At 34.8% G+C, this 13,074-nt stretch overlaps 1 protein-coding gene across 1 annotated transcript; it reads right to left on the bottom strand.

Moving 5' to 3' along the window:
• Window positions 1-9,354: 9,354 nt before the first annotated feature.
• LOC128553313 (uncharacterized) lies at window positions 9,355-12,732 on the bottom strand. Its single transcript, XM_053534446.1, has 2 exons — window positions 12,390-12,732; window positions 9,355-11,005 (listed from the first exon to the last, which is right to left on the bottom strand). Exons 1-2 carry the CDS (start codon window positions 12,719-12,721, stop codon window positions 9,652-9,654), a joined length of 1,686 nt encoding a protein of 561 aa, XP_053390421.1. The 5' UTR covers window positions 12,722-12,732; the 3' UTR covers window positions 9,355-9,651.
• Window positions 12,733-13,074: the final 342 nt, after the last annotated feature.

The raw sequence follows: 13,074 nt of genomic DNA, 5'->3' as shown, positions 1-13,074 counted from the left end.
TTAAATCTTGTCCTAAACGTATGGCAGTCAGTGGGGATACTGTTATTGTAACAGATGGAAGTGATGGAGCCGTCTGTTTAGGAAGAGATGTTGCAGTGAGAAGTGAACTGCGGGACGGAAGACTGAAGGTCTGTACTGGTGTGTCTGGATCTGCGAATGGCACTGTCTTCCTATCTGGATGTAGCTCCCACAATATCGTGATGTTTAGTGGTGACGGGAAATGTCAAGGGGAACAACTAACGAAAGAAATGGGTCTAACTAATGTTTCCCCTCTCTGTTATGTTAACAAAAGAAATTGTTTAATTCTAGCACATAACGCGTATTGTGACATTATTAACATTCTTGAAATGTACGATTAATCAATGACGCAGATATTAATTTGACAATATACAGATACAAATACAACTGAAACACGATATCTCGAATTAAAAGGGATCGAGCGGTTTATTTAGAGATAACATAAACTCAATTTAAAGTGATATTTTGTGCATGTGCTTTCAGGACGCGTATTGAAAAATTCTTCGAGATAGCCAGAATTTCGAATTTTAGCGGGTTCGAGATATCAAGTTTCCACTGTATATAACTTGCTATCGATCATTTGCATATGCTTTCAGGTCTTGTTTGTTCCAACACGTTATGTATTTAATTCAGATATATTTGTTTAATTGTCTAATTTGATAATACAATGTAGTTAAGTTTACAAAATATATTTCGGAACTGTTAGAAACAAGACTGTCTTTCAGCTTAGTACAATCTCTTACTACTACAAAATAAATCATAATGAAATACCTGTAAATCGTGAGAAGGACTTACCTTGCAGTATGACTGAACTGTGTAACTTGAGAATTCCTTTTCCTATACAGTGCAAAAAGTAGGAAACGCTATTAGACCGCTAAGCTATTAGACCGCTAACATTTAATCCCGTTTGCAAGGTTCAAAGTCTATTACTTAATAAATAGCTGTTTTGTTGCTGAACTTGTTTTATAATCATATATGTATATATATAAATATATTATACGGTTATTTTACTGACCAGATAAAAGTTTTAAGCCCACCATCATCAGATGGTGGGCTATTCAAATCACTCTACGTCCGTGGTCCGTCCGTCCTTCCGTCCGTTAACAATTTCTCGTTATCGCATCTCCTCAGAAATTACTAGGGGGTTTTGACCAAACTTTGTCAGAATGATGTATTGCTACCCTAGTTGTGTCACCCTGAAAATCAGACTGGTTCAACAATTTTTGAGTGTGTTATGGCCCTTTGTTTATTTTGATTTCTAATATAATTCTATATCCAGTTGCCCTCCAAGTAGTTAATTGGTTTTTTATGGCCTTACCTGTAGAAGGGTCATAAAGTCTGCAGACACTAAGTTTTGTGTTGCGAAATGAAATTTGACCTTGATTTTGACCTAGTGACCTATTTTCACATGTCTCAGCCTACAGCCTTCAAATTTGTACCACCTGAATAGTTCTATTATAGTGTTTTCTATATCCTGGATATTGTGCAGTATACCGCTTCTCTGAACTTCAAGAGAAGCGACATTTTTCAGTTTTTTCTTGTTTGCAGCTACTAACTGGTCGTGAACAGCTTAAGTTTCAAATTGTAAACGCTGTATGTCATTCTGTTGGACAAGAGATGTCATTTCGTCTATGCTCTTAACATTCTCACAGGCCCTAGAGATGCTGAATGGTTCTATCAATAAATTAACTTTGAAATGAGAACTAAATTTTCGTTTAAAATCGTATCTGTTAAATTTGACTATCTGTTGTATCTTTGGTTATCTGGGCAATCCATGCTATCTATTAGAATTTAGTATAATTAAGACACTGACTTATGTACAGCATAATATGGCATTTTTACTGAAAGATAAATTGTTTCCGCTTCTGAATATAATCGCTATAAACGGAAACAGAGGTTGTTTTTCTCGAAAAACGTATGTCTCTCACCACTTAACCTGCAGAAATCGTAAATTGCCACATGCTAATGATCGAAACTTAAAGGAAAGTCACTGAACCATAAAATTCAAACGAAATAGACAATTAGGCTTGACAGCCGTAACTCCTGTGAAGCTTGGTGGAATTCCAACCAGTGGTAATGTAGAAGTAGCACAGATAAAAATATGACAATTCAAGGGCCATGACTCCGCTGAAAATCGTTTAATCAGAGCATGACGATAATGTGCACAACTACGCTTCTCACTAATTACTTGTGAGGTTTGGCGAAATTCGGCTTACTTTTATACAGTAAGTAGTGTAAAACTTTAAAATATGATAAATCAAGGACAATAAACTGCTGAAATCTACTGAATCGAAATATGCTGATTATATGTATAATTAGGCATGGCACTGATAACTTCCTGAGGTTTGGTAGAAATCTGCTTATTGATGTAAGAGAAGTTGCTAAAATATCAGAAAATATGACAAATAAAGGGTCATAACTCACTTGAAAATCACTGACATTGAATTTGCCAATAATATATATATAATAACCACTCCTGTAGGATTTGGTGGAAACCCGCTCTTTAGATAAGAGAAATAGCTAAAACACCATAAGATATGACGAATCAAGGGTTGTAACTCCGCTGCTAATCATTGAACCGGAACCTGTCGACAATATGCATAAGAGGCTTAGCACAGATCTCCCGGAATATTCCCAAGAAATGCACTAATAGGCATAGCTATGGTCACTTTTCTGAAAGGTGAAGTTCCTCCTGGTGGTATCAGAGAAGTTACCCGGACAAGATTAAATACAACAAATCAAGGGCCATAACTCCGCTGCTAATCATTGAACCGGAACCTGTCGACAATATGCATAAGAGGCTTAGCACAGATCATTCCTGCAAAGTCTGGCTGAAATGTGCCTAATGACATAAAAGAAAAGTGGTCATAACATAATTAAATTTTATGAATCAAGGGCCATTACTCTGCTGAATTTCATCGAACCGGAAAATGTCTATAATATGCACAGTTTTCAGATAAACTTAAAGACAAAAAACCAAAGCGAATTTGTTAATACATCTTATTTTTTAATTAAATATTTAAACACTGGAGTACTACAAGGGCCAGTGCTATACTGCCGTCGCATTACCTAATTTATGTTTACGATTTAGCTGGTAATTTATTTAGAGTCCCACGGTTATTTGCAGAAAACTCTTCACCAAATATAAATTTCTTATATGAAACCAATCAATTGTTTAGATCGCCTGCACAAATTATAAACAAGAAATACTAAAACAACTACACTATAAATACTGATTTAACGCGCTCAGTTCCAGTAAGTAATATGATAAAAGAAACTGGTTGATTGGCGTAGATACAAAAAGTGATTTTGATGTATAAAGGCAGTATGGAACAAAACCAAGCTAGACATTAGCCCACCTTTGTTTAGCAATACCGCGCCATGTAATAAAACATTTGTAATAATGACAACTTTGTGACTGAAGGACGGAGTACAGAAATATTTTCAAAATCTTTCATACCTTCATCACTTAAACTATTGAATTGACCATCCATCAGAGAATTTTCCTCTCTGAACACATTTAAAGCAAAAGGAAAAGAGTTATTTAAGCCTCCTCTTGTTCAAAAGTATTTTCTCATTGGTGAAAGAGAAAACGCAGATTATCGTGCTCGCTTAAGACATAAATGCAGTAACATATTTCACTTTAATCCTTTAGATACAGCTTAAGAAATAAATGCAGTCACTGATCAAGTTCACTTTAATCCTGTAGATTCAATTCTAATATGAAAATTACGTGCACATTTCCCGAGAAAACATGGAAATTTGACGTCACAACAAGACGTTTCATAATCGGAATTATTTAACAGAATGATGTTACACTTGATAAATACATACTGTATAGGTTGTTAGGTGCGAAAAAAGTTCATTTGACGTCTACGCACTTATAAGTTATTCCGCGGGACATGTTACTTCCACTATCTTAACACCGTCTTAAAGGTTAGAGACCACCAATTGTTTTCCCATAGACTTACATTGTAACATTATGGCGTGTACGGCCTTCCATACATCGAAACATGTATATCTAGTTACAAGCTTTTCAAGAACTATCTTAATTCTACCAAAATATCGGACGAAAAACATATGAATAGTGATACTTTATTTAAGTAATTTTCGTGTGAATGAGATGACCCCTATTTACATCATTGACATGGCGGGAGAATTTCGTTTCATAAAACTTTTTTTCAATACACATAAAATGTAGCAAATTTTGTCAAAATATATAATAAAATACTGTAAATGCATTGGAAATATATCAATTTTGAAAAAATAATCACTTCCTGGGTTTGTTTATATGATTGACCAATCAGAACGCACAGACGTTACCTTATTCCCAGGTATACACTTACCTCCTTCCCTGTACTTTTTTGAACTGGTGGTCTCTGACCTAAAATACACTTACGCGTTGACGTCACATCAACGTACTGAATTTGGCGCCATGCATGCGCTATGAAATACTTCGCCCTCGTGAAATTTTTCCGCAGCCGTATAAACTCTTCGCATTGTTAGATATCTTAAAATATGGTTCTGCTATATATTACTTCTTAAATCAAAACGATTTATCTAGTGAAATAAGTTTAGGCACTAATTTTTACATGTGGTTTATATTAAGTAGGTCTTTTTGGTCAGGTCAGCTACGTGCTGAACTCGGCGGCAGCTTTAATAAACAATATTGTACCTTCTTTACAATATATGTTCTTTGATACGCTTTCTTTCGTATGTATTTTTCAAGTATTTCGCTTACATTAAATCTAATCGAGTATATCATCCGTTGACTGGAAGCGCTGTATGCTGATGTTAAAATAACTCGTAGGCCGACACGTTTGTTGTTTTATACATGGTAAATATGTATGTACCCCTGTGCGTATCTTTGAAATAGAAAGCAATGAAATAAGATTAAACAAATCTTATCCTTTTTTAACAAATTGTAACATTTTTTCACAACAAACACCAACATAAGAATTCGTCGTTATTTTTTACTAAGTCAATGGAATCTTCATAAAGCGTATCAAATAGTATTTTAAAAACAAAGATTTCATGCATGAAACTCGATATGTAAAAATAAGTTACTTGAATTAACATTTAATTGTCTTTGCAGCTACAGACGTTGTGCTTCACTTTGCCTAGAAACAAAGTACTAACAACTGAGGTTCATGTTCTGCTCTGTTCTGTTCTGATTAATCTGTCAGTTGTTAAAATCGATATAAATACCTTACTAATGTACCTTCAGAACTTGATCAGAATACCGTTATTAGATTTATCATGTCCGATTGTTCAGCAAACAATATTTAGGCTCATGTCGGCTGAACATGTATTTTAAGTTGTTGTTTTTTTTTTCCGTTCTGTTTTATCTTTGAAAGTTTTGTATTTGATATTTGCAAACCAGTTACTTGTCAAGAAAATAATATTTATGTTTTACTGTGCGGTTATTGTCAGAATGAAAGCCTTGTTCATCCGTATCAAATACCAAATATTAGAATTGTTTCTATCGATCTATTCAACTGTCACATTTACCCTAAATTAATAGTACAAACTATTTATAAACGACAGATAATGCTCGGACATTTTTGTCAACACTTTGCTTGCGATCCAGTTGTAGGGATAATGCATATTTTTTCGTGTTATAACATCTGCAAAATCCCGGGGTATTGGTTGGTGACCGAGCCCGATAGAGCAAGGGTACCAACAATTCCCGAATGAACATGCGCGAACGCTATTCTAGCATAAAACGCGTAGAAACTAATAAACGAATTTATTTTATGCTAACTGATGAAATACAGTGTTTTATCATGATCAGTAGATATAATACATATCACTCACTGCATAGCACTCACTGTAAATGATATAGGTTTGCCGATCTACTTGTACATTGTATATAAATTTTAAATTATTTGTATAAAACAGGATGAAAATTGTAGTCGCACTTTGTTCTTTATAGTATATTTTTCGATTCAAATTAGTTTACTTAATGATAATTTCATAATGTTATGCAGCAAGAAATAAAATAAAATGGAACTTTATGCCGTGTGCATCTTTCTAATGTTACATCACGTCTGACTTCATGTCCGTTTACGCGCGTCTGTTTCCCACGCTGAGATTAAACTTTGTTGCAAAATGCATATCTCAACGTAATGAAACATAAAATAAAAAGAAAATGTGTTTGTTATTCGTGAATATAGAATAACTTACCTACGCGCACATGAAAATATTTGAATTTTCTCACTTCTAAGTGAAATTTATTCCACATTCACTCTAAACAACCTCGGCGATATATAACCATTTTGTGTCGATTCGCCGTAAAACCCAACTCACTCACTTAAAACAAACAAATATCCTCTATATATTATCCCGCAACGGCATTAAATTTCCATGAAATGCGCGGGAATATCTGCTTTGTTCACGCTGACGTCATTTCATTTGTAAATGTCCGTTTCGGAGCGAGCCGTATTACTGTAGGGATAATACACGTTTTTTTTGTGTATTAACGTCTGCAGAAGCCCGCGGGATTGTTTGTGACCGAGACCGAAGGTCGAGGTCACAAACATATCCCAAGGGCTTCTGCAGGCGTTAATACAGAAAACAAACGTGTATTGTCGCTATTCTTGCATAAAAAAAAAACATTACACGACGACTAAATGCATTTTTTTCATATGTGATGACTTGACGATTCCGGTACATTTTTTATTTACCATTCTTGTTGTTCTTGGAAACGGTAAACATGTTTTAAATATCCATAACCGGGGCACACATAACAACAACACTACTAAAAGCGTGATTTGAAGGTTTTTGAGCATCTTATTTTTATTTTTAGTTATTACAAACGTTACATTACACATAATTTTGCATAAAACTTAAAAATTTGATAAACAGGAACACAATTATTTTAAGAATAACAACTTTACATTCGAATTATTTTGAGTACGAACAAACAGAGTACGGATGAGTACGAAGCTAGTGACTAGCTTTCGAGGTTTATTATATGAATTCTGCGAACAATTGGGTAAAAACAAACCGACTGATACTAACAAAAGTCATTAATATAATACCTAAAAACGGGCAATAGCACAAGTTACACGCGATACTTATTTATTCACAGTTATTTACAATAACTGAACAGACGCTTTGTAAAGGGAGTAAACTCTAATAGAAGCTAGTGCGTACATTGATGGGGGCAGTACGTTTGGGGTTGGAAACTGATACAGCTAAACATACTATGGATTACATTGTGTCTATAATGCTACAAGAAGAGGTTATTATGGAAGAAACAAGATGCAGATGCCAAATATCAGTCTGCGCAGAAATACATACATACGTCCCTGGCAAAGCATTTCAAAAATAAAAATCATGTATTAACAGCACGTGAACTGCCTTGTTTGCACACGATTTTTCTCCCGTTTATACATGGGCGGATCCAGTGAAAAAAGTAGTTTTTATGCAAGAATTACCGTTTATGCTTTGCCACGGAACGCGCATATATAAAAAGGTGTCCTAACAGCACGTGAGCGTGATAATCTCTCTGTTAACACATGTTTTCTCTCCTAACAAAACAACCCCGAAAAGTGACAAGACCAACAGTCACAGTTTATGCTAGAATGTTGTTTACAAAATTTAAGTAAAGTAAAGAAATTATTTTTTATAATATCATCCATCCTGAAAGGACCATCTAAGTTTGGCTTAAAAGCCACGTACAGACATTGAAAATCATTATTGTCCGATTCCGTTATTTAATAGCAGAGTACCAGAAAGGTATGCAATCTCACCAAGCGGTCACTCTTCACTAACAAGATCCGCCTCTGGCAGAGCTCGAACCTTCAGCCTCCTGACAGCGGGGACAGTCGCCTTATTAATGGACCATGGTAGCTCTGTGCATATATATATTCGAAATATATATAAATAGTGTATATATGTTAAAACTGCTCGCCCATAATTAGGATGAAAGCTCTTTAACATGTTCATTTCCACCACCAAATTTGGCATAGAATGTATATATGACACTGAAAAATGATAAAGTGGGTGAAATAAAAGTTAGACATTAGCAATAATGTAAATTTTCTGCATTATTTTAAAAGCATTGCAACGGTTTACTACCTTCTACACAATATGTTTGGATATTTATAAGAATATCTTGCAAAAATCTTATGTCAGTAAGTTTGTACCTCTTACTAAATGAAAGATGTTTGTTGTCTATGTCGTGGTATATTTGCTATATTATGTAATTCGACATGATTACAGTTATAAGTCACTAAAATCTGTATTTAAGTCTAAATCAAGCTAGAATAGTATCAAATATAAGAAACATGCTTTTGAAGGGCAATTATCAAAGAACCTCTTACTAAATGAAAGCTGCCTGTTGTCTATGTCGTGGTATATGTTCTATATTATGTAATTCGACATAATTACAACAACAAGTCACTGAACAATTTAATTAAATCTAAATCAAGCTAGATTAGTGCCAAATATAAGAAACACGCTTTTGAAAGGCAAATATCAAAGAACCTCTAACTAAATGAAAGCTGTTTGTTGTCTATACCGTGGTATATGTGCTATTATATGTGATTCGACATAATTACAGTTACAAGTCACTGAAAAATGTATTTAAGTCTAGATCAGGCTAGATTAGTGCCAAATATAGGAAACACGCTTTTGGAAGGTAATTACCAAATCATACCTAAAATTGCTGTCGCAGTTGGGTATAATTACTTATTTGTTTTATTAATTTTGCCCAGGAGTTTATTTACTTTATGACAGTCTATATGTGCATTTTGTATTGTTCTACATGTGTCATTGAAATGAATGCGGGTACTGTTCAAAAGCATATCATACCCACATATCTTTAAGTCCCGAGTATGTTGAAAAGTAGCAACAACGATCAAAGGGCCGCTGTCTAGCTTTTAGAAAAAGCTAACATTTGAGACAATCACACCATAAAATGCTGCGTATGCAATATTACATGGCAACTGAATTATTTGCAGTCAATTTCGCATATGCTTATACATATAATGCAATAATTGTCGTTAAAGGAAGGTCCGCTGTGCCGTTTATTATATGTTTATAGCTTCGGGACTTCTTTATAATTGCATTCTTTTACATAAACAAGGTTATATGAGAGTTTAAAACCAGAAACACAAAGTATCAAAGAGAAATAAAAACATATGATTTATATTATTACGGAAACTTATCCGGCAAATAAAATGACGGTATAATATTTCAGAAAAAAAAACAACGAATATCTACGATTCTACAACAAAGTCAGTCTAAAAATATCTGTTTTTATTCCAATGTTTACGAAAAGAAATTATGAAGTTACATAGTTCAGTCATACTACAACGTATGCCCTTCTCACGATTAACAGGTATTTGGTTATAAACTATTTAGTAGCTGTAAAAGATTGCACCATACTGACAGACACAGTAAGTCTTGTTTCTAACAGTTCCCAAATATGTTTTGTGAACTTAACTATTTATCAAATAAGACTATTCAACAAATATATCTGAATTAAATACATAACGTCACTATTAACGTGTTGGAATAAGCAAGACCTGAAAACATACGCAAATGATCGAGCAAGTTATGTATATCTATCTGTAATTTGTCACATTATTCCAGGGACTTAGATATCGACGTCCTTGATTAATCCTACACTTCAATAATGTAAATACTGTCATCATCAATGTTGCGTGCTAGAATTAAACAATTTCTTTTGTTAACATAACAGAGAGGGGAAACATACGTCAGACCCATTTCTTTCGTTAGCAGTTCTCCTTGACATTTCCCATCACCACTAAACATCACGATATTGTGAGTGCTATGCCCAGACAGGAAGACAGTGCCATCAGCAGATACAGATACGCCATAACAGTTCCTCAGCCTTCCGTCCCGCAGTTCACGCCTCACTATTCCATCTCTTCCTAAACAGACGGCTCCATCACTGCTATCTGTTACAATAACAGTCTCTCCACTGACAGCCATATGCTCAGGATAAGATTTAAATATTCTCTGACCATTAACATTATTGTTGATAGACTTCAGTAGTGTTCCTGATGTACTGCACACGTTGACACTACTTGAATTAGATAACCAAAGCTCTCCAGCAAAGTACGCTATTCCCCAGCAATTACCCCCTTCTACAGATATATCTCTCAAAACAGACAATGTCTGACCAATTGATATAAACTGAACCGTGTTGTTAGACAACTTTACTGCAATTTCATCCTTAGCAGTACAGCAGATGGCCGTAGGACCGTAGGTTAGAGGACAGTCGTCCTTTATACTAAAATTTGTATCAAGCCTCTTTATTTTCTTGTTATTGTAGTCAGCCAGAACAACAGTACCATTTTGAAGCAGACACAGATCAGTTATATAACACATCTGACTGTCATTTCGCATTCTGATATAAAGCACTTTCTTTGCTTTTATATTGTGTTGCCTAGTTGTAATCTGCTTCTGGTTTTCACTCAATGTCTCCACACGTCCTAAATCAGCGACAGTCGTTAAAATGCTTCTCAGGTCTGCATTTTCTGTAAAACGAGCAATTCTAGTTCCCTCTGACTCACTTTCTTCTAACAATTTCTTTGCATCTTTCACAGTCCTTTCTGTCAGTTTTATTTGAACAAACTGTTGTCTAGCATTCATTCTATTTACAGTTTGCAATATACTTCTCGATTTGTCGACTTCTGTTATTGTATTAGCCATCAAGTTGATTTCAGATTCCAGTTTGCCATTTACTTCTGAACACGTCTTGTTCAAACTCTCAACTGCTTCTCTTTTCAATTTCCTGATATATTCTGTTAAAGTGTTTTCTATATCCTGGATATTGTTCAGTATACCTTTTCTCTGAACTTCAAGAGAAGCGACATTTTTCTGTTTCTTCTTGTTTGCAGCTACTAACTTGTCGTGAACATCTTTAGTTTCAAACTGTAAAAGCTGTATGTCATTCTGTTGGACAAGAGATGTCGGCATTTCGTCTATGTTATTAACATTTTCACAAGCCCTGGAGAATAAGATGCAGAATGGTTCTATCAATAAATTAACTTTGAAATGAGAAGTAATGAATGTATTATAAAAAGGAAGAATGTCCAGTAGAAAATTCATTAATAACAACCAAAAGTTTACTGCATACAGTCGTTGTTTATTGAAAATGTCAGCATTATTTTAATTCTAATCAGCTGTTCCATTTAACATAATTTCGTATAAAAGCGTATCTGTTTAATTTTGATTATCTAGGACAATCTATGGTATCTATAAGCATTTAGTATTAAGCCACTGGCTTATATAAAATTACAACATAATTTTGAAATGTGTACGGCACAATCACAAAGGATTATTTCATAGAAGGATAGATTCTTTCCGCTTCTGAATGTAATCGTTATAAATGGAAACAGAGGTTGTTTTTCTCGAAAAACGTACATCTCGCACCATTTGATCTGCAGAAATTGGAAAGTCCCACATATTAAGGACCATGACGTCATGGAAAATCACTGAACCTTCAAATTCCAACGAAATAGACAATTAAGCTTGGCAGCGGTAAATCCTGTGAAATTTGATGGAATTCCAACCAGTGGTATAGGACGAAGAAACAGTGATATAAAAGACAATTCAAGGGTCATGACTTCGCTGAAAATCCTTTAATCAGAACATGACAATACGCTTCACACTAATCACTGGTGAGCTTTGGTGAAATTCAACCTACTTGTATAAGTAAATAGTGTAAAACTTTAAAATATGACAAATCAAGGGCAATAAACACTGCTGAAAACTACTTAATCGGAACATGCCGATGATATGTATAATTAGGCTTGACACTGATAACTCCTGTAACATTTTGCGGAAATCTGTCTATTGGACATGGGACATTCCAATAATATATATAATACGAAATAAGGCACTGCCTTAATCGGGAATCGATCCGACTTCAATTCATCCCATAACATTTGAAAAGCACTGACTAAGTGATATCAGAGATGTGGTCACTACATCATTAGATTTTATGAATCAAGGGCCATTACTCGGCTGAACTCATCGAACCGGAAAATGCCGATTATATCCGCAATAAGGTTTCTTTCAGGTTTGTTGAAAATCTGCATTGTCTACCGGCAAATTACCTATATATACCAAGTCTAGGCGCAATTTACCGCATTCCTAACCTAACTAATTAAAGAAAATTAATCTTCCGTATCTGGAAACACTGACCTTGATTAAAGCTACAACCACAAACCTTGCTTTCTATGCAAACTACATATATATTAAGCCACTATTCATAAGTTGTCAAAAGTTAGTTTGAAAGATAGAAAAGACAGTAGTACAGACCTGCAAGAGCTGTACTTAGGTGTGAAACGGAATTTGTTTCAATAGTCTTACAGTGCAGTAAAACATACCTGTGCTCTGTGGCTATACATTTTGTACAAAAGACCATGTCATGTGTTCCACAGAACATCTCGATGTCTCGATCTGGATGGTATAGACATTTTGTTGTCATGACAACCACAGACGCGTTCTTGGCATCTTCTCTATCCAGCAACTTGTGAGATTTCGAAGCCGCAATTCTTCTATGACATCTGGCACATGTTGTACAAAGATACTGGTTGCATTCTACACAGAATTTGACAGCTTCTTCTCTGATATAATCTTCCTCACAGGGCGTACAGACTAACTCGAAGTCAGCATCCGACCCATCTTGTATAGATGTAAGGTCACCTCCTTCAGCCATAATTTATTCGATTGTACCCATTCCTTCAATAAAATTAATATGAAATACATTTACTGCTATCACGCTGAACGACCATTTTGTTATTTCAGCTCTACTTCCTACATGTATAGAAACTATCAAAATTGTTGAGACAGTAAACAGTAAGGGTGGACGTGGTCGTTTTGAATAAAGCATCAGTTATGCTACGCAGTTCGTGGTCGCTAGCTCGAAATACTCTAGGATAATGAATTTATATCTCTGATGAAACATATGACTTAAATCTTATTCAAGACATTGTTTTATTCCATCAATAAAAAGTATGCATCAATTTATTTTCTCTTTCCCTTTCCGCATGTAGTCCGCTAATCTATTTA

Source organism: Mercenaria mercenaria, unplaced genomic scaffold, assembly GCF_021730395.1.
Source record: "Mercenaria mercenaria strain notata unplaced genomic scaffold, MADL_Memer_1 contig_3700, whole genome shotgun sequence".
Classification (NCBI taxonomy): domain Eukaryota; kingdom Metazoa; phylum Mollusca; class Bivalvia; order Venerida; family Veneridae; genus Mercenaria; species Mercenaria mercenaria.
The sequence above is the reverse complement of the archived record's forward strand: the minus strand, read 5'-3'. Positions and strand labels throughout refer to the sequence as shown.

Bases quoted from the DNA above. Each gene is read 5' to 3' on its own strand.
- LOC128553313 (XM_053534446.1), bottom strand. From the start codon at position 12,721: ATGGCTGAAGGAGGTGACCTTACATCTATACAAGATGGGTCGGATGCT. The intron at 11,006-12,389 runs GTATGTTTTACT...CTTATTCTCCAG, and splicing joins TGTATAGCCACAGAGCACAG to GGCTTGTGAAAATGTTAATA.